General features: G+C 42.1%; 1 protein-coding gene across 1 annotated transcript in view; it reads right to left on the reverse strand.

Moving 5' to 3' along the window:
- Positions 1 to 22,360, reverse strand: part of CCDC149 (coiled-coil domain containing 149) — a 98,154-nt gene that overhangs the window by 43,814 nt on the left and 31,980 nt on the right. Inside the window, 3 exon segments of the mRNA XM_061192140.1 lie at positions 4,423 to 4,530; positions 19,361 to 19,399; positions 20,867 to 21,028. Of these exon segments, the coding sequence (XP_061048123.1) occupies positions 4,423 to 4,530; positions 19,361 to 19,399; positions 20,867 to 21,028 (309 nt within the window).

Consider the following 22,360-nt stretch of genomic DNA (forward strand, 5'->3'; position numbering starts at 1 on the left):
CACACAGTGAGTCCCCAATTATGCATTGATGAATAATGATGAAACCTGACAGCAATTCTATTTGAGGTATCATTACTCCCGTTTCACAGATGAGGAAACTGGGGTCTAGACAGACAACTGACTTGCTCAAGGCCACACAGATAATAACTGGCAGAGTTAGAATATAAACCTGGGTCTAGCAGTTTCCAAAGATGGACCTCTTGGACTATTCTAGATTATACCACTTGGCAGTGGGAGGCTGGAGCTAGCTCTTTCTGGAGTGCCAAGCTTTCTAGCTCCCAGTTCAGTGACTTCACTTTGCTAGCCTGATATTTAAACGCCATGGCATCAGTATTTACACCACGGAAATTGGTAAAGTGCTACCAGCCAGGCTTCCTCTTCAGAAGAGCTGGTTCACCAGCTCACCTCTGGATATCTGTGATTCAAGTGTGCTCTGCTAGTTTTGTGGATTGCCTCTTACTGATCCTTAAGTTCTCAGAGGCCTCCTTTTCCCCCTGAATCCACTCTTTTCTTAATGCCCAGAAGAGGAAGCAGGCATACCTCTGGGGCAAGAAGGGGAGCTGTAATTCTCTCGGTGGGCTGCTCTCCACACTTGAGGCCCTAGCATTGCCTGGGTTTTCCACGTAATTGGTCCTTATTCCTCACAGACTGCCACACAAAGAACCCTGGGCAATCCACCCTCATGAAAAGCTTTCCCCAGGGTGATTTGTGGAGGTGTGAGTCCTCCCTTCCCTCCTTAACCTTTCAGAGCTATAATTAGCAAGGAAGGGGAGGTTGTCTACTAGGCTTCCCTTTTCCCACCTCTCGTCTGGTTTGAACTGGGGCTTTGTGTCTGTCCAGGAGCCTCCAGAAATTCTTGGGCGCTGCTCAGAGAGATAATAGGTTTGTTGATCATGGAATCCCACCCTCCACCTCCAACCCTGTGTGAGTGCTAAGCTGCTTGTAAGACAGGGTGGCAACAAATCTTTCAAGAGGCTGTTTGAAAATGCTTTATGGCACGTAGGGTTATAAGGCTCTAGCTGAACAAATGGAAAAATTAGTCTACCTTAAAATAGCCAAGGCAAGTAATTTCCTATCACCTTGTTTCTTAAATGTACTTAACATCTAGAATCTGGGCTTCCCAAAATATGGCTAAGGGTCATCAGTTAAAATGGCAACTTGGAGATAAAAAGCTTCCACTTTAATAGTTGCTCATAAAGTGATGCCACAAGCCCTTCTGTTCGGAATGGGGGGAGTTAGGAATCCCACAACATCCATTATTAAGTATTATTGAATTTAACAGGCTTGAGCCAGCCTAGGAGCAGGACCCTTACCCCACATCCACTAAGGCTCAGCATCAGACCCCCTGACCTTTCCAGGGGCTTCCTAAGGTCTCACACCTTAGGTTTGGCTTTCTTCTGCTTTTTCTTGGATGGAATGGTTTGCTTTTCTAACCCCTTTCTCCAGGTTTCTAAACTACTCCTTACCCCACAAGGAGAGTTAGTGATGACAACCGGAGGGTCAGTCAGTCTGCTATTTTCTTGTGTTCTTCCTTTTTCTTTTCCTCTTCCTCTTTATTGAACCTTTTTGCTCCTTTTTGCATTCCCTTTATTCATTCACTCATTCACTCATTTATCCTATTCCATTCCTTCAATAAAGATCTATTAAATAATGTCTGTGTATCACGAACTAAGATGCTAATTCCTACGGATACAGGAATTCTGCCTGCAAAGAGTTTACCTTTGGGGGAGGGGTGCCAAACAAGTACAAGCGGAGGGAAAAGAGCAGGGCACTGTGGGTGTATGCAGGACCTGCCCCTGGGAGTTGGAGAAGGCTACATTTGACCTATGACCTGAAAGATGAGCGGGAGTTTACAGAAGTAAAGGGGAAGAGTGTTCCAGAGAGCAGACAGCAGGTGCAAAGGCCCTGAGGCACAATGCAGTATGGCTCAGCTAAGGGGCTGAAATTAGCCCTGCAGGGCTGAAGTGTGAGGCGACTAATGGCAACAGATGTGGCTGGAAAAATCAGGAGGGGCCAGATAATGGAGGGCCAAGCACACCATGGTAAGGAGGTGGGACTAGATTCCGAAGGCGATGGAAAGGTTGGAGCTGTGAGTGACATGATGAATAAAAGAGCAAAGGAAGGGTTAACCCATTCTCCACTACACAGTCACAGCCACCCTTCAAGAGAGGCCTCTGAGCTTCTCAAGATGGCTGGTGTCATTACTGAATGAGTCATCCGGTCTTAATGTTGATGACTGGGGGTGGGGTAGGGGGGGATGACCGTGACTCACAGGGGGATGAAAATAAACCAACCTTATAACTTTAGATGCAAATGAGAATAAACAGAATCTCTGGGGCTCACTGCAGTTGGTCTTTTTTGAGGAGGAGAGGACTAGATACTGAGATACAGGGTCTACTGAACATTTTAACATCTTGCCTGCATCTGTTGGCAGGCAAATTACTTCACAGGCCATGAATATGAGTCACTAAATTCTAAACCTTGAGTGAGAAAACCAAGTTTGATAAATGTGTCCAGCTACTGGAATAAAGACCCAGAATGCAAGCAAATCATGAAGCTCAGATGGTGCCAATGCAAAAGCAGCCCCAGACCTGCGCTTACTGTTACACTCACACACACACTCATGCACACACACCCTCCCTTTCTTTCCTTGAAATATCAATTGCAAATGTCAATTCCTAAAATATCTCAGGCCTACAAGGCGATACAATTAAAAGTGACCAAAAGATGAGGCAGAGGTGTGTTTAGGACAGTTGGAGGTGGGCGGGGGGGGGGGGGGGTACCTCAGAAAATAAAAAGAAAAGAAAAGAAGAAGAAAAAAAAAATCAGTCAAGAAGAATCATGACTCCAAAACTCACATTTCAAAATGTTTCAGTATTTTCTGGATTTATAACTTCTCCAAAATTCCTGCAGTATTTTTATGGGTTTAAAAGGAAATGATTGCACATACTTGATTTTACTCTCTAGAAAAACTTGCCCTGATGCTATCATTTGATAACACCTAAGAAGGCCTGGCCTTTAATTATTGACCAAACACCTAGGTTACAGAGCTTAAATCCTTCTGAGAGGCCCGATTAGCTTGTCCAGGGTTAATTAGCACCCTTCTTAGCATTCTCGCCCACTCCTTATTTCATGACGGAGAATAGTCATGAAATATTTTTCAAATATAGTGTGTTAAATCCAAGAGGTTTAAAAAAATTTTTTTAAAGGCAGACTAAGCGGACAAGAGGCTATGTAAAGAAGACTTCCCAGTATGCCCTTATTTTTATTTATTTTTTTACTTTTTGACCACACCTCGTGGCATGCGGGATCCTAGTTTCCTGACCAGGGATCGAACCTGTGCCCCCTGCAGTGGAAGCGTGGTTTCACCTGCTGGACCACCAGGGAAGTCCCACCAGTACACCCTTAGATTGAGCCCCTTAAGCCAGCAGTAAGCACACAATCCTCTCTGCTCTTTGTCGTGGAAGAGTTCTCGAGATAATCCAGACGCTTCCATGCATTTTTTTTTTTTTTAAAGAATGAGCATCTTTCAAAATGGCGCCTTCCAATAACCAGTGACTCCCAGGAACAACAAACATTCCCATCATTTGTCAGGGAATTTGGTACCGTTCAAAAGACATTGCCCAAGAAAGCACCTCCTCCCCGCCACGTGGTTTGCTTGAGTGAAACTCCAAAGGCCATTCCTGTTGGGAAAGCTGGCTCTGGCAAGAAGTTGAAATTGAATCTATTGGCAAAATGGGAAATTATTTGGGGGCGACGGAATTAAACTTCGGTAGTTTTTCTTCCTTTTCTCAATTGTACTTTTGTTCACAGCTTCAGCTGGGAGAGACAGTGCTCACATTTAGTTTGGAGTTTATGAGTTCATATTTTATAATTAACGTTGCCAACAGGGGAGTTTGATTAATACCAAGCAGTGGATTTTGAGCAATGTTCCATACAAATTGCCAAATTTAGCAATAAAATAAATTGGTTATGTGAACATAATTAGTAGGATGACTACTTAAAATTCAAAACTGAATGTGAATAATTCCAAATCATCTGAGCCACAAATCCATTATTTATATAGAAGGGAGAAAGTATAGCATTTGGGTTTTATTTTGCCCTCAACCACAATGTTATTCAGCACCAAGCTGAACATAATGAAACTTCTACAATGGGTTGTGACAATATTTTAGAGCGACCCAGAAACACGCACAGACGTGTGTGCGTGCACACACACGAAGGGAAGGTAATAAAGATAAGAAATGCTAAACTGTGAATTTTCATTGCAAATGTAAAAATCTATAACAAATTTTTCCGCAAATGCTGCATTACATTCTTCTGATGCACCATACATAAACCTCTGGCACAAAATTACTCAGGAGAGGTTTTTGCCTTTAAATATTCACGGTACCAAAAAATATATATATATATTCACGGTACCTTATTGTCGCCCTGGACTTCTCCAAGCCTTTGCTGAAGTTCTTTAATTTCTTCTCCCAGATGTTTATTTCGGTCCTGAGAATCTCTCAATAGTTGTGCAAGATTAGCCTGCAAACTGACAAAGGATTAATCTCCAAAATTTACAAGCAGCTCATGCAGCTCAATATCAAAAAACAAAAAACCCAATCCAAAAATGGGCAGAAGACCTAAATTGACATTTCTCCAAAGAAGATATACAAATTGCCAACAAACACATGAAAGAATGCTCAACATCACTAATCATTAGAGAAATGCAAATCGAAACTACACCAGTCAGAATGGCCATCATCAAAAAATCTACAGACAATAAATGCCAGAGAGGGTGTGGAGAAAAGGGAACCCTCTTGCACTGTTGGTGGGAATGTAAATTGATACAGCCACTATGGAGAACAGTATGGAGGTTCCTTAAAAAACTAAAAATAGAACTACCATACGACCCAGCAATCCCACTACTGGGCATATACCCTGAGAAAACCATAATTCAAAAAGAGTCATGTACCACAATGTTCATTGCAGCTCTATTTACAATAGCCAGGACATGGAAGCAACCTAAGTGTCCACCAACAGATGAATGGATAAAGAAGATGTGGCACATATATACAATGGAATATTACTCAGCCATAAAAAGAAATGAAATTGAGTTATTTGTAGTGAGGTGGATGGACCTAGAGTCTGTCATACAGAGTGAAGTAAGTCAGAAAGAGAAAAACGTATGCTAACACATATACATGGAATCTAAAAAAGAAAAAAAAAAAGGGTTCTGAAGAACCTAGGGGCAGGACAGGAATAATGATGCAGACGTAGAGAATGGACTTGAGGACACGGGGAGGGGGAAGGGTAAGCTGGGATGAAGTGAGAGAGTGGCATTGACATATATGCACTACCAAATGTAAAATAGATAGCTAGTGGGAAGCAGCCGCATAGCACGGGGAGATCAGCTCGGTGCTTCGTGACCACCTAGAGGGCTGGGATAGGGAGGGTGGGAGGGAGACGCAAGAGGGAGGGGATATGGGGATATATGTATACGTATGCTGATTCACTTTGTTATACAGCAGAAACTAACACAACATTGTAAAGCAAGTATACTGCAATAAAGATGTTAAAAAAAATAAAAATAAAAGGTAGATTTCAAAAAAAAAAAGATTAGCCTGCAAATATTAACACATTATGAAATATAATCAGAAACGGAGGAGTGGAGAAATGTGGGGCTTTCTTAGACTTATTGCAGCCAGCATCCAAGCCCAGCTGAACCATTAGAATAAACACATGTACGAATGCAGCAAGTGTGCAAATCATACCACTACAACTGCATGGAGAGAAATAAAGTTGGCCATGAACCTCAATTTGGGGATGTTCTTTGTTTCCAGAATGGCTCACAGACAAGTGATGGAGGAACTGGTCTTTTTTTTTTTTTTCATTTAAGAGCTCCTCACAAAAACTCTTGCAAGTGGTCTTAGTTCAATTCTAACTTTGGGTCAACAATATAGGAAACATTTCATTTCCTTGTTTGGATAATTTCATTTCCTTGTTTGGATAGTTTTTTTTCTTTCTTCAAATAGATCGTGTTTAATGAACTTTTTTTTGCCACCTTAATGCCCAGAATTTTTGATCAAAAGTGTCAGCCACAGAAGAGATCAGTGAGGTGTCACAATTTCAGACATCAGGATCCGGAGGTAATTCAACAGTCTCCTGGGCTGTTTTTCTCACCTCCTTATCCCCCTGTTCTAGTTCCTAGAGTACCAAACAGCCAGGGTGAGCGCTTTCCAGCCCATCCTCATGATGTCATCCCTTCCTTCAGATTTCCTCCTGCTCAGAGCAGACCCCTCTGGCCCCGGGTGCAGTTCTCCACCAGGCCCCCTCCCCCTCTCAGCCCAGCTTCATCGACACATCTCGGCCCCTTTCCCAGGAGCACGCAAGCACCCTTTACCATGCTCCCACCCTTCTCAGGTTCCCTGAGCCTGAACTTGCATATGCTCCCAAACTATCTACATGCTTTTATCCACTCAAGCCTCTAACTTACTATTCCACTTTACCTCCCATGGCTGCTTCTTCCATACTATTTGAATTTTGCTAATTTGCTCTAATTCTCACCTTGCTTGCAATTTGCACTCTTATCTAACCTCAGCAAGAAGAAATGAGCTATTGAAAGGCAGAGATTCTTTTTTTCTCCCTCCTCAGCCTCCACGTACATTGCTCCAGGAAGTGCTCTTGTTCCAGCAAATGTTTTAAAGACCCACGATGAATAAATGGAGGAAGGAAGGAGGGAGGGAAGCAAGCCAGCAATCGGAATATGACTCCTAAAAAGGAATCTTTCAGAAACAGTCACACAAGGGATTTGAAAGTTATCCTTTAGATTCCCTCCATGTGATAGCTGAAGAAACCCAAATCCAGAGACATTGCAGACGAGTGCAACTATAGTGGCTAAATCTCCAAAGACTTTGATGCTAATACTTTTGGGAATACTGAGTTATGTCAGGTAACCAAAAGGGAATGAAGTGAAAGAATGTAAAGATTAAACCTTGGCTTATCCTTGACTCCTCACTTTGTCTCATCTCCCATATTCCATCCATCGGGATATCCAGTGTCTCCACCGTCAAGGTAGCCCCCCATTCAGCTCCCCCGAAGCTCACCTCCTGGCTGTTCCCCACATGTACCAAGCAGGAGCCCATCTCAGCGCTGCTCTCTCTGCCTTTTCTCCGGACTGCACTGCTCTCCCTCCAGGATACCTCTTGGCTCACTCCCTTGCCTTTTTCAGGTCTTCATTCAAACTGCACCATTTCAACGGGGCCCACCTGGACCACTTGATCTAAACTGCAATCTGGCCACCTCCTCCCTGAATGCCCAAGCCCTTTCCCCGACGCTACTTTTTATTTCCATAGCACTTACCATCTCTTAATATACCATGTAATTTACTTTATAGTTTATTGCCATATGTTTACATATGTTTATTACTTACTGTTTATTTCCTGTCTCTCTCTCCCTACTAAGACAGAAGTTCCATGAAGGGCAAGGAACTTTGTTCTCTCTACTGGTCTACCCCAAGCACCTAGTGGATGCTCCATAAATATATCTTAAGTGAAAGATAATATGCTGAGCCTGGAGGTTGTGGTCTCAGCCTAGGGAAATATCTGGAATAATAAAATACTGAAACCAGTGCCTGGCACGCAGCGTTGCATAGAAACCCCACTCATCCCCACTGGCTGGATTTAATCTAGCTCTGATTTCCACTCACTTATTTGTGAACATTACTCAATAATGTGATCTAATTCTCAGCCCCATATTTGCAAAGCTCATATCTTATAATAGTTGTGTTTCAATTGTCCCAGATTTCCATTCTCATCAGATAAAAATTTGGTGAAGGATGAGGAAAATTCATCCCCATTTTACAGGCAGGAAAGCAAAAAGACAAGAGGCACTGTGATCCACTGTCTTTTTTGGGAAATTTCCAAATTTCTTTTTGGAATCAGATAGACTAAGTTGGATCCCAGTTCTGCCACTTACTGGGCTGGGTGACCTTGGGTAACTTTATTAACCTCTTGAGTTTCCCCACCTGTAAAATGGAGCTAACCATACATACTTCATGTAGTAATTTGATACTTACATTGAATAATGAACCTAGGATGCCTACCACAGTGCTTGGTATACAGTAGGCACTGGTTAAATGCTGGTCACCTCCCCTTGACTCTGCCCTTCCAGTGGCTCCAATTCGATCACTCAGTGGACAGTTGAATGGATCTGGCCGAATGGCTCCTTGGACACAGCTGGCTCCCTTGTCATCCTGCCCCTTCACTTATTCATCCATTCATTTATACAACAAATATTTATGGAGTGCCTACTATGTGTCAGGCACTGTTTTCAATTCTGGAGATACAGCAGTGAGCCACATAGACAAAGCCTCTTGCCCTTGTAAACTTACATTTTAATAGATGATATTATATTAATTACATTATATTACAACAAAATGAATAATGACCGAGGAGCTGGATGATAAGTACTATGGAAACAAATACAGCAGGTAAAGGAAACAGTGTGTGCTGGGGAAAGGCCACAGAAGGCGTCACAGCGAAGGCCACACTTCAAGTCTTAAACCAAGACTTGAAAAAGGAGAGAGAGTGAGCGTGAGCCTTGTGGATATCCCGGAGAAAGTTCCAGGTAGGTGCAAAGGCAACCGGCTTCCCTCTCTCCTTCTCCCCCTTACATCACAAGATGTCCACTCTGGAAAGCAGTTCAAGGCCACTAGAGCAGGCGGACCCCAGGGACTGCACTGAAGTGAAGAGATGATTCAATTCTCAATTTTCTTTTCCTGGTTCCTCCCCTCTGTCCTGCAGCTCTCCTGCCTTAGCACAAGGTATCACAGGTGGGCAACCTCTCCTTTTCCTTCCGGGAACTCCAGAACACTTCCCAGACATTAGCTCAGCAAGCATAATCCCTCCCCCAGGTGGAGGGACAGAACCCCCAGGCTGGAGGGACTGGCCCAGAGGTGGGGCAGGAGGAGCCACCCGGGGCAGGTGCTGGCATGTGGCTAAAAGTGGCCTCAGCGAGCCTGCTGCCACCTGCTCACAGCATCTCAGCACCCCATCTGCAGGAGACACAGCAAAATTCACCTTCACAGGAGCCTGCTTTTCTTAAACAGTGGAAGAGATGTTCAGAAAGAAATGTTTGTAAGAGCAACAGTGAAAAATTTAACGAAAGACCAAAAAAAAAAAAAAAAAAAAATCTGAAACGTTCCTACCTTCCCTTTTTGAATCAACAATGGCTTGAGCCCCTCAGGTGGGTGGGAAGACCCTGACATTTGCTCACCAATGTAACCACAATAGCTAAACCCATACAACTCAAACTATCAGTGGTGAAAGACCTCGGCCTCCGATCTGTCACAGATCAGTACTTGTGTAAAATACAATAAAAATCAATTCCTAGGAAAACAAATTTAAGAAGACATCAAGGCCCCAAGTGTTTGTTAGATTCACCTGACGTAAAATCATACATACTGTCAGATTGCTATAAAAGTTTCCGAGCCCTTCCTCTCAATTTCTGCACTCATCTTGTCGCAGGGACCAGAAAGGGCAGCTTGCAGCCTGGCACTGGTCCTCAGGCCCCACTTTGAATAGCACTGAGCCCAGCAATACTCCCCGGTACTTGGATGTTACAGCAAAGCAGGCACCCACCTGTTATATATCAAAGGTCCCAGTGACACGTGAAGCAAAGGACAGCGCTGCTTTAGAAGACAGCGAGTCAGAGACCCAGTGATGTGACTGTCAAACGTTATTTACTCTGCAGCCTGGCTGAAAAGAAATCTACCCAAATAAAGTCAAGCATTTCTACAGTAGCTGCAAAGCAATGGTTAATTAGAATCACATCGCCTCCAAGGGGATTCACTGTAAATCTACCCCAGATTTCAAACTGACCCCCTGGGGTTGGGTAGGGTGAGGGAGACCCCCCTTTTAAAGCAGGTGACTGTAATTTTCTTTCACATTTCACAGGCTGGCTTACTTGTCAACACACAATTCTCTTCTATTCAGTCCTTCCACCTCCTCAACTCCCAAACAATAACTTTGAAAACTAGAAAATGACTACTCTGATACGGTGCCTAGTTCCTTGACATATACCTTAAAGAACAAAAAAAAAAAAAAAGAAAGAAAGAAAAGAAAAGAAAGAAAAGTAGTACATTTCAAAGCACTCAAAATAGAGGAGAAAAGTTCACATAATTCTTTTGACCAAAAATAACACCCATGACTCACACACGTTCACTATAACCATCCATCAAGCTAACACACGGCGCCTGCTTATAATTTATCAGCTATGCAGACCGTTTCGTCTCTGTGTTATTGAGAAGGACTCTGTGACCATCAGTTTAGAATAGCAGCACTATGTAAAGGAAATGTCAGGGAAAAAGTGGCAGACCGTCTAACACTCGAAAGGATTTCACAGGGAAGGAAAACAAAACCTAGAGATTATTTCCTCTAAATCTCTGGGGCAGGGTGGGTAGCATAAATAGCAAAACATGAAAAGGTTTCAAAAGAAGCCTCTTTTAAATATTCAGATATAGCCAGGGCTGACATTAAAAGGTTGACATTTTCTCTCAGATAATAGTGGGATGTTGAATATCCTGGAGTATATTGTAGAATCTATATACTTAAGTCACTCTTTCTAGCTCGGAGTTTATCTATTAAAATTGTGATGGGGAAGGGAGAGAAGACAGATTTGATGAAAACATAGCTGGGAGGCCCAAGGCCAAAAGGACATTACAGCTGTCCATTCCAACACACGTTCCTTTGTCAAGGATCAAGTCAACCCCCAATTACAACGGATGTCTGCAGAAGTATGCCGCCAAGGCCAGCCGCTGGTGTGGGGACCATGAGGCTCGGGGAAATTCTCTCTGCACAGAGATGAAGACTACACGTCCTGACAGCTGTTGCAAAGGCAGAGATCTGGGAGTTGAGAGAACTGTGTGCATCTCGCCCCAACCTCTCTGCCTTTTTGTGGAAATTCTCACTGAGGCAGATTAGTAACAGGGACAAGGGGATCTGTTCTTCTCCCTTTCAGGTCCTGCTGCATCCTAAACTCTAGATCTTGCCTCTACCACTGTATTTGAATTCCTTTATGAATGAATGTCACAAAATACATCCAAATTTATACTATAGATGCAATACATTTTTGAAACTTGTAAGAAGTGGTAGGAGATTTTTTTTAATGGTACATCACATTTGGCAATGACAGTCTCTGTGAAGGAACTCTGTTTTCAATGATCAAGTAACCAAGACTGGTTTACAAGGAAGGGGGAGTTCAGGATACCAGTTGTAAGAAACAGCCCTAAATCTTTTAGATGGGGAGAAAAGGATCCACTATATACCATTTTCCTCCCTGATGTAAGAAATGAAAAGCTGGATATGATAAGATCAGAATATGCCACCCCAAAATATGCTCCTTTGCCATGAGGATTATGTTGATCTGAAGGCAATTGAGAATCAGAAGATACAGAGAATATTCTTCCCTCCCCTTTTCAGCCTAAAAATAAGGGCATACATTTCCCTTTGTGAGTTGTCCCATCCGCTCCATACCAGGAAGAGAACAGCAACTCTAATCACTGGACACAGAGCGTTGGTACCATGATGAGTCTGCATAAACAAACCTAAATAAAACCCTATCTTCCATTAGTTTCCCATATATCTCCTAGTCACTTTCCCACAATTTACCATCCCTTGAGGCCCAAACCCCCTCTCTTTTATTAAAATGCTATATAAGCCCCCGAGTCTAAACACTCCTTTGAGTTTCACTTCTTCTCTGTGAACTCCTGTGCATGTAAAATATTCATGAAATTGTTTGCTTTTTTCTCCTGTTAATCTGTCTTTTGTCAGTTAAATTTGCAGACCTCCATGCACTGAACCTAAGAGGGTAGAGGGTTCCTCTCCAACAGATAAAAATAAAATGAAAGAAAGTGATGAAAAGTTTAAGAGTAACCTTCCAACCTTGCACTAGCCAGACACTGGGAAGGGCAGTAAAACGGGCAGGCCATGTGTTTTCTCCTAAGTCCTTAAATAATTCAGCCCAGACACCAGGAGGGGAAAGGGGCAACGTTCCGGTTACTATCCCTCAAGTCACCCTGAAACCTTTGTAATTTATTAGATATACACCACTTCAGTAACCTAGCCATGGAAAAGTCATTCTCCATCATCATGTAAAAATGATGTATACCAGAAAATCCTACAACTTCCTTCTCAACTTGCTGACATATTAAAACTCAATTCAAAAATGGGAGGGGAAAAAAATAAGAGAGAGACAGGTAAAACCTTGGCCTAGGCACTTCCTCAAGGAGAGTTTTTTGTTTGTTTTGTTTTTTTTTAAAAAAAAAAAAAAAGAGTGTGAGAGAGAAAAAGAGACCAGATTTAGAAAATGCTCCTCAACTACATGGTGTTGACCCCTGAATCCTTTAAACTCACACCTTCAATAGGGTAAAGTACTCGATTAAGCACGAATATGTGAAAAAAAAATGTTTGATAAAACGTGGAGTGTCCTTGAGCGGTGTGATTGATAGCAAATTTAATTGCAATTTCTACTCCGCTGCTTTGGTCTACGGCGACTTCTGTGTTAATAGTAATAGAGTGAAACTTGCTTTGCTGAGCAAGCGCCCCCTATTCATAGCAACTGCCCAAGCGATGACCTCTGCTACAGCGACAGCTTTCTTATTTACAAGAAACAACCACCCGAGAGCTCATTCCACACACAGTTTTTGGCTGTGCAAGGAGCCCTCGGCAGCCTACTCTCACCCCACTATCTCCAAGCACACACTTGCCATGCAGGCATTTCCAGGCCCACAGGCAAATGCTCTTCAGTAGGTTTAGGAGGTTGCTATTTAAATAAATGTTTGCTTAATCTTGGCCATTATGGCTCCGCATCTGCCACTTAGTGGATCCCTTAATAGTTCCCAAGTTCTTTAGACTCACTGAGCCTAAATTCCCCCATGTTTAAGTTGGTGGATGCTCTTACCTTCCTGACAAAAAATCACTGCAAGGATTCGAAGGGCTTCTGAGCAGGAGGTGTGAATGCTCAGAATGAAATTACTGTTATTATGATTTGGGAGAACTCCCGCAGGCTGAACCCTGGATTTCTTCCCAGCTTCCCTGGTGTAACAGTGAAGTTGTACCGTTCGAAGTGTTATAAAAAGAAACATCCCAAAGCACTTTAGATCTTTGAAGGAAGTTTTAGGTTCTGAGCATCAAACCGAGATGCATATACAAAGTTGCTCTGATTTGTTGTACGGGGGACTAAAATAAGATTGACCAAGAAGACTTTTCTATTGAAGTAAAAGGCTCCCTCCCATCCCACAAAGGGCCACTCTGTGCTCTGATTTCTCCAGGGTTGTCATCCCGGTGCATGTCACCGTCTAAATAAGCCATCACTTTTTAAGGGAAGAAAGCAAAGGCTCCCTCCTGGACCAGGAGGAATACCTCCCGTGGTACCTCGGCTTGAAATCAAAACAGGGAAAGACAGAGATGTGTTTGATTGTTTATTCAAGGAGGAGTTTGCATGAGGAAAAATGTGTTGCTGTGACCCCAAAGAATCCCAACTTAGAAGAAGATTAACCCAGGATAATTTAAATTCCCCTTTATCTCCTTCAGAGGAACTGCTTGTTTCGCAAAAGAAAAATATTTAAAGGGTTGTTTGAGATCTTTTGGTGATCTCTCACTGCAGTGCAGAGAGGTGCTCTGTGTACAGTTCTGCCTGGAGTATCAAGAAGAAATTTTCATTTCAATATCCCACGATAAGCTATTAGTGAAATCACTGTTGTCACGATTTCTTCACAGCTTCTTTAACGGATGATTTGCCATTGGAAATTGAGTTGTTTTAAAAAGGATTCTAAATTCTAAAAGAGAGCCTCGATCGACAACCATATTTCTAGAACTACAACCATGAAAGTTCTGGCTGTCCTGTAAGGAGGAGACAAAAAAGCAGGAAGACATTACGGCCAGATATTGGCTGCCACAGGAAAGAACACTGGCCTAATGGGTAAAGACTCCTAGCTCAGTGTCTGCTTCTCAACCCCTCCTAAGCAGAGGGCTTCGGATAAAGCACTTCATCTTTGAACTTCCAAAATGGGTGGATTAAATGTTGACTATGCTTCTTCCCCATTCAAACAGCCTAAGAGTTAAATATGGAACAAAACACTGAACTACAAGTGAGCAGATTTGGATTTTTAGGCCTGCTCTATTAACCTGCTGTGTGACCTTGGACAAGTCACAGGAAAAATAAAAAATAGCCAGCACCCATTGAGCACTCACTAAGTAGAAGGCAATGGGCATTACAAGCATTATCACACCGATTCTTTACAAAAACTTTATGAATATATCTCATGCTTTTGTTCATTTTGGAGAGGAGGAAATTGGGTCTCAGAAAGGTAACACAGCTTGCCCCGGGTCACCCAGCCAGCAAGTGGAAGTGTTATATTTGAATCCACAAAATTGGATGCCAGAACCCAAGCTTTTATCTACTGCCATCCATGACGCTGCCTTGAGACTTTATGAAAGACCTAACTTGCAGTGTGGCCGCAGAAGACAGCTGGGAGATGACACACATACATAGATATATACGTGCATACACACATGCATACATGGTCTCTGAAAAGCACAAAGCACTGCCAAGACTGAGGATGGGGTATTGTTTCTACTTATATTTGAGAAGAACCCTCAATACATTTATAGTCAGCTTGAGCTGCTACAACAAAACACCATAGACTGGCTGGCTTATAAACAACAGAAATTTATTTCTCATAGTTCTAGAGCCTGCAAATCTGAGATCAGGGTGTCGGCACAGTTAGGTTCTGGGAAGGGCCCTCTTTCAGGTTGCAGATTTCTTGTTTTGTCCTCACACAGCGGAGAGCAGAGCAGAGAAAGCAAGTTCTCTCATGACTCTTGTAAGGGCACTGAACCCCCTCGTGAGGACTCCACCCTCATGACCTCATCTAATCCTAACTCCCTCCGAGAGGCCCCACCTCCTAATACCATCACATTGAGGACCAGAGTTTCAACATATGAATTTGGGGGGATGTAAACATTCAGTCCATAACAGAGTGATGATAGTAATCTCTCCTGAGCTGAGAAGTGAACAGGGGAGGAGTCCATAGAAATTCCTCCTTCAAGTCAAGAATAGGAAACCACGGTTTCAAGGCTGATGGGCAACAAGATGCTCAATGTGGCATCTTTTCCTTTTCCAATATGTGGATCTTTTGACCCCCAGGTCCCATCTGTTACCCCAGCAGCTGGTTCTCGTTCCAGTGCCTTCCGCTTACACAAGGTACATTTGCTTTGCAGCTGGAGGGGTAAATACTTCACCTACTGTTTTGCCTTTGGGATAAACATGTGATATAAGACAGGAGACACCAGGTCAGGGTGCAAGCTTCTACCCCTGTTCCTGCTGATGAAAGAGTTAAGAAGGTAATTGTGCCTCTCCTTTCCAGTACGGGATACACGGATGCCAAAGCTGTCTGCTTCAGGCTAAATGGAAAGTTTCATTGTAACCAGTGCCTGCAAATTTAATGGTGCATTTTCTTCCCCACACTGAGCTAATGAAGAGGACATCTTAACACTCCCCCTCACTCATCCAAAAACCAACCCCATGCTTTCATAAATAAACTAACTATATGTAAATAAAATTTGAAAACATATATTTTAAACAGGTAAGATTATTTTTCCAAATACTGGAACTATTTTCCTCCACTGTTAATCAAGACATTTCTTCCATTACTAAGCCAGAATTCCCTCCCTGGCTGTATTTTTCTCTCCACTGCACTGATTACCATTTAACATCCTATATATTTTAATCATTTTGTTTATTGTCTGCTCATAGCATCCCTACTAGAATTAAGGTGACTATTATTTATTATCCAAACCAAGACACTCTGGAGAGTACAAGGAGCACTAATACAATTTATGCCAGGACAAGAGGTGAAAATGGCAATGATCCTGAGTAAACAGAAGGTCTGGTCACCCTAACTACAAGGCGAGTTCTGAGCATGAGCTCTGAGTGGACTGCAGGACTTTGAACTCTGGCTCCACCAATTACTTACGTTATTTCCCTTGGGTAATTTACTTGACCATCATAGGCCTAAATTTCCTCATTTGTCTGATGGCAATAATAATAATAACCCCCAACTCCCATGGTTGTGTGGGAATTAAATGGGATCATCCACAGTGCAGTGCTGGGCACAGGGTCTGACAGACTGCAAGAGCGAGCACACAGAAACACTGGCTGCCATCGTTATTATTTGTCATTCCAAGACTCTCTCAAGAAGGCATGTACAGCAGATGGTTAACACATGGTCTACCCAGCACCCCGTCAACATGACAACAGTAGAAGCTGCCTTGTATCTACAGGATGCCTGGCCATGCCCAGCTGCCCTGGCCTGAGCCTGGCCTAGGGGCGTTCTCCCCTGGGATTTAGGGAGCAGTTTTTTCCTACAGGTCAAAGACGTGGGGTCTGTAGCCCTCATGTGGTCAGCAGCCACGTTTCCTATTCTACAGAGAAAGCAGGTCCAGAAAAAGAAATGGCAGCTGACACAGAGAATGCTGAGGGCAGAGGAGAGAGCTGGGGGCACCTGAGTCCAGGTGGTAGCTGGTCCTGAGGCCTGGCTGCATTTCTGACTCCCAAGGTTGCTGCTTACCCAACCCTTCTGAGGTCCTATGAGCCAGGAACTTCTTCTTTGGCCCAAGCTATTTCAAGCTGCCAAGGGTAACCAAAAGGGTCCTGACAACAGCACACTAATATATAATTGATTAAAAAAGAAAGGGATGATAAGGAAGAGGAGAAGATGATAAATATTTATTGACGCTCACCCGGTGCCAGGCACTGTGCTAAGGACTCTACTTGCGTACGTTATCTCATTTGTTGCTCACAGCCACACTATGTGGTGGGTACCATATTTATTCCCATTTGTAGATGTGAAAGCTGAGTCTCAGACACCCAAAGGAATCTTCCCAAGGCCACACAATTAGTTTGGCGGGTGTCATTGCTGGCTCCCTAAGCCCTTCTATCCCAGGTGATTAATCTAAGCCAATTGTACCCTCCCAGTGAATGTTAGTAGACCAGGAATGGGAGTATGTCCTACACTGGCCCAATGAAACTGGAGGGAAGGACTCATACTCCATGGCTGGGTTTTCTGCCTTTCCTGCTTCGAGGAAAGCTGATGCTAAGTTCAAGAGGAAGCTGACGTTAAAATCGGCACAATGGTAGAGCGGTCAGATAAAATATAGGATGCCCAGCTCAATGTGAATTTTAGATAAATAATCAATAATGTTTTAGAATAAGTATGTCGCGAATATTGCATGGTACATACTCTTATACTAAAAAAGTATTCATTGTCTATCTGAAATTCAGATTCACCTGGGTATCCTGTATTTTTCTTTGCTAAGTGTGGTAGAGAGGAGAGAATGAGTACATGATGACAGTACAGCATCTGAGACCTGCACTACCTCTCAACTTGTGCCTATGCAAGAGCATCGATTCGTTTATTGATTAAGCAGTTTAGAATTTCTGTCACTTGCACCCCAGTCTGTCCTATGTCATCCATTCCAGGCAGGAAGAATGCAGAGCAAGCTCACACCACCACACTAAATCTTAAAGGGACAGAAACTAAATGCCATATTATAAGCTACAAAGCCAGCGCTTAGGACATTGAACTTGTTTTGTTTGTTTGTTTGTTTTTTAGAGCTGTAAGAATGCAGCTTGACAGACTTACTGGAATTCATCAGATTCTCTTCAGTCAATGTAAATTTTTTATTATAAAGTCACTGAACGTGAATCCACTTACACTGTAAAACTCCTTCATGAATACTAACAAACTCTAAAATCGCAGCAAAGATGACGGCTCATAGCCACCAAAAACACAGAAACAAAAACATTAGCAATTCCACATTAAGGATCCCAATTTTTAAACATTTATGCTAACTTTCTGTGTCATTTTGTTTAGGAAAAAAAAACAAAAACATCAATTAGCTCCACAGAAAATTTTGACTTTAAATCAAACCTGGAGCATTACAAAATAATCAAATAAAATAGGAAAGGAGTGTGGGAGTGAGCAGAACTGAATGACTGAAAGCATAGCCATAGGACTGAGTTGTTATTTAAGGGTGAACGTCGTATGTGTGTGTGTGTGTGTGTGTGTGTGTGCATATGTGCGCGTGCGCGTCTACTGTTTACTCAGCATCGAAAATCACAAGGTAATGAATCTAAGGAGTTTATATGCTGTGCCAGGTATATGATCAATGAACAAAAACAGGATGTTGTCTTAGCCTTTACAGCTATGAAGACAGCAAACAATTCCTGTGTCCTTATTCTCATCCACCAGTTTTGAAGCCCAGTTCTGGTGCAGAGCATTTCCCATAACATGGTACACACAGCATTCATATCACCATCATCCAGGCTCCCCTCAAGCCCGTAAAAGGCTGTAAGTCAGGGTATGTCAGTACAGAACAATTGTAAAGTTGAGGAGAGTGTTAAAAAGCAATATATCTATATATATGCATGCAACTGGATTAAAAAATTTGATGTATGATATTTCTGGACATAATGCTATAGAAGTATTAACTGTCCCTATATTGATCTATACATTTAACAAAACCCCAGTCAAAATACCAATAGGTATGGGTTTGGGGCAGGGGTTGGGAATCAGAGGAGGACTTGATAAAATATTTGTCAGTTATAGCTAAAAAAAGAAACAAGAAACATCTGAAAAGAAAGAGCGAAGGGAAGGAGAATAGCCCAAACAGGTATTAAAAGTATTATAAACAAAAACAGAATAATGTGGTACAAACAGGACAATACAGGAAGCTCAGTGGAACAGAACAGAAAGTCCAGAAAGACACATACACACACACACACACACACACACACACACACACACACACACACATGGATTTGTCCATTGCTAAAAGTGGGCATCTAAAATCCGTGGGGAAAATGGATACTCAATAAACGATGTTGGTTATCATTTAGGAGAAAAGAACATAAATGGCTTATGAGTTTTGTTAGTGAGATGGCTTTTAAAAGTCTGAAGCGGCAGAAGCTAAATAGCAGAATGGCATCCATCCACAGAACAGTAAGCTAAAGTCCTCTAGCAGTGTGCTCTCAACTCGTGGTTTTCTAAAAGTATTCCCAACAAGAAAGGGAGCACAGTCAACTGGTGTGCCTTCTTCCATCCTGTTAGACTTCACTGCGTTTCCTTCACCCAATCCTTAGGCCCTCTCTGTAGGCAGCATTTCTCTACCACTCACTCTCCCCAGTAATACAAAATGATTCTGGGAAGTTAGAAGATTTCTCTATACATTTTGGGATTCCCTAATCCCCCAGTTGTTGTAAGGCATCAATACGAACATTCTGAGAGTTGTCAAAGATCAGGAATAAGTCTTACCTGTTTCCTCTTTTCAGGGGGAAGTGATGGATCTCCATCCTACAAAGAAACCAATGTTACATTTTATTTTTTAAAACTTAGATGTGTGTAGATTCAAGAAATTGAACCGAACTATGAACTAAATTCAGACCCTCCCCTCTCCCGCCCCCTGCAACCAACAATGTGCTGAACCAAACTCAAATATACTTAAAAAATTTTAAACTATAAACTGAACCAGAGTTATTTTGGGAAAACCTCTAAGGAATCACTTCCAACTAGGACCAATCTATATATTTTCTAAACCTATGTGAGCCAAATAAATAAACTGGATTTATCAAAATTACTTTTGAGCAGAGCCTAAACAGAAATAATATTTCATTTGGTTTGAGCTGAGCTCCTCTTTTAAATAGACCCAAAGGAATAGTAATGGACACATACAATGCACACACATACTTGAGTTTTCTCTATGGGCAGAACAATTTGGGGGGTGGGGATAGGATATGCTCAAAATAAAAGAAAATTAACTGAGAACTTCTAGTCCTATCAGACTTTTTGTCTTAAAAGGATTCAATTCCTCTCCCTCGTGTGCCATCTGGGAATACATAAATATGTCAGGTGAGTGATAAATGCTCAGGAAATAGTACTTCTCTATCTGATGCTGTCCACATATAAGTCAACATTATTTTAACCTCAGGAATCTTTCTACTGTACTTCTGTTCCAGGACAGTTCAATGACCCCAGCACAGACGGTTACATGCAAGCAATAGTGTCAGCACTTAAAAAAGAGATGGCATCAGTGAGGAAAAAAATAAGTGAGAATGCAAAATAGCACTATGCAGTTGGTATCCTCCATTTCAGTAAAATTTGCATCCTTAAAAATCTTGCCATATGAAAACTAGAGAAAATCTAATTGCCCAGGAAAGGGAAAGGTTTAAAAATTATGGAAATATTACTATGCACTGTTTTAAAAAAATGAGTTCAATCTGTATATATGGCCTAGAGAGATGTCCAAAATAAAGTGCTGAGCGGAAAGAGCAAGTTTTAGAACAACATTTATATAAAGCTGTCCAATAGAACTCTCCGCAATGAGGGACATGTCCTCCAGCTAACTGTCCAATATAGCAGCCACCATGGAAATGTTCTATATCAACACAGTCTCATACGGTAGCCACCAGCCCCCCGTGGCGATTGAGGGCATGAGATGTGATAAGTGGGACAGTTTTCAATTTTATTTAATTCTAATTAATTCAAAATGAAATTTAAATAACCACATGCAGCTAGTGGCTTCCGTATTAGTGCAGATTTATAACACAAATCCTCTTTAAAAAAACACCTCCATACAGTTTTAAGTAAATAGGCACACCCAGACACATTCAGATATGTGCGTAAGTTCACGGGCGCCAGAGCAAGCATCCGGAAGCGTGTACTTATCAACTAGCAAGTGGGACTGGATCGTGGAGGAAGTAGGGTGATGACTTTCACGTCTTAATTTTTCCACTTTGGAACTCTTTGTGACGTAATACGTACAATCAGCTCACGGTACTTCTTCTTTAGGGACTGGTGGCGCTCTCGAAGCTGATTGGCCATGAGTTTGTACTGGTCCCTTTCCTGCTGGCATGTGTCCAGCTCCTTGGAAAGGATCAGCAGGGCTTCCTTCTTACTCTCCAGCTTTCTTTTACACACCAGGTACTGTGGAACAAACACATGCAGGCGACGGCTCAGAACCGTCAACAGGCCTCCCTCCTCTCACCCGCGCTGGGGTTCACACACCCTGCAGAGTTGGTTTTGTTGCCTTTTTTGTTTTCAGAGATTGTATACCCAGTATCATTTGTCAGTCAATGACATGTGAGCCTAAAGGCCGCTACTGTACCTGACATAGTCCCCTCATGACAGAACCAAAACCTTGGACATTCATGAACTTTGGCCAACCGAGACAGGAAAAATAATTGATAAATAAGTTAAAAAGCAGAATCCTTTTGAACAATTACACAGATAGCTAAATAAATAGATAGTTGGACCCAAAATTTTATTTAAAAAAGGATTTAGCTATCCAGGTAAGATGATGTAAAGTTCTATTAAAATTTTACCAAATGATATAACACGGAAAGATTTAATAAAAATTGTATATATTACTAACAATTATCTCTTGGGAGCAAAATTATTTGCATTTTTTTTTATTCTTCATACTTTTCTGTGTTTTCTAAATGTTATAGAACACACCTATATGGCTTCTATAATAAAAAAAAGTACAAAAAATGTAATGAAAGATAATTTAATTGAACCATAAATTACTGCAGTAGATTGTACCTGCCCATGCAACCCAGCAGACATTTTCTCACTCGAGAATTTTTGTTCAATAAAATCAGTCAGAGGTGTGCACCTTCTCCTATGATTCCAATGCAGACACCCACCACCCAGAGACCAATTTTATGAGCTAAGTATTTTAGTCACACTTTGAATTCTCCCCCCAAAGTCAGGTGTGTCTTGCTGGAACTCTTCCTCGGAGTTGCGGGATATCTTCGTCCCTCCATCTCCCCGCTCCCCACACTGTGACCGACCCTCACTTGACAATCACCCACCACCTGGACCAGTGTGAGCCCGACTGGGCTTCTGTCCTTTTATTGGATCTATAGCACCGTCTGGTGTTATTCACATATGTGAAATGTGGAGCTAAATACCTTTTGAATTTGCCCCGTAAAAGACCAAATTCAGAGCATTCATGAAAACAATTTATAGTTTCATTATACACTCTGACATGAGCACTTTGTCATTACGGATGCTCAAACAAAGCAGAGAGGATCAGCACTCCCATACCGTTTGAGTCAATGCTCTTTTATGGACAAAAAGCATTACTCATATATAGTGCTTGCTTGGAACTGACTTTGTTAAGTTCAATTTCAAATAAATGAAAGGGGAAAAAGAGAGTTCTGTGCATCAGCACATTTTTTCCCCTTAAAAAAAAAAAAAAGTAATTGCTTAGCTTCAAAAACAAAGGGGAAAGAAAAGCCATTCTGAGATGGA

This window comes from Eubalaena glacialis, chromosome 5 (genome assembly GCF_028564815.1).
Source record: "Eubalaena glacialis isolate mEubGla1 chromosome 5, mEubGla1.1.hap2.+ XY, whole genome shotgun sequence".
NCBI lineage: Eukaryota > Metazoa > Chordata > Mammalia > Artiodactyla > Balaenidae > Eubalaena > Eubalaena glacialis.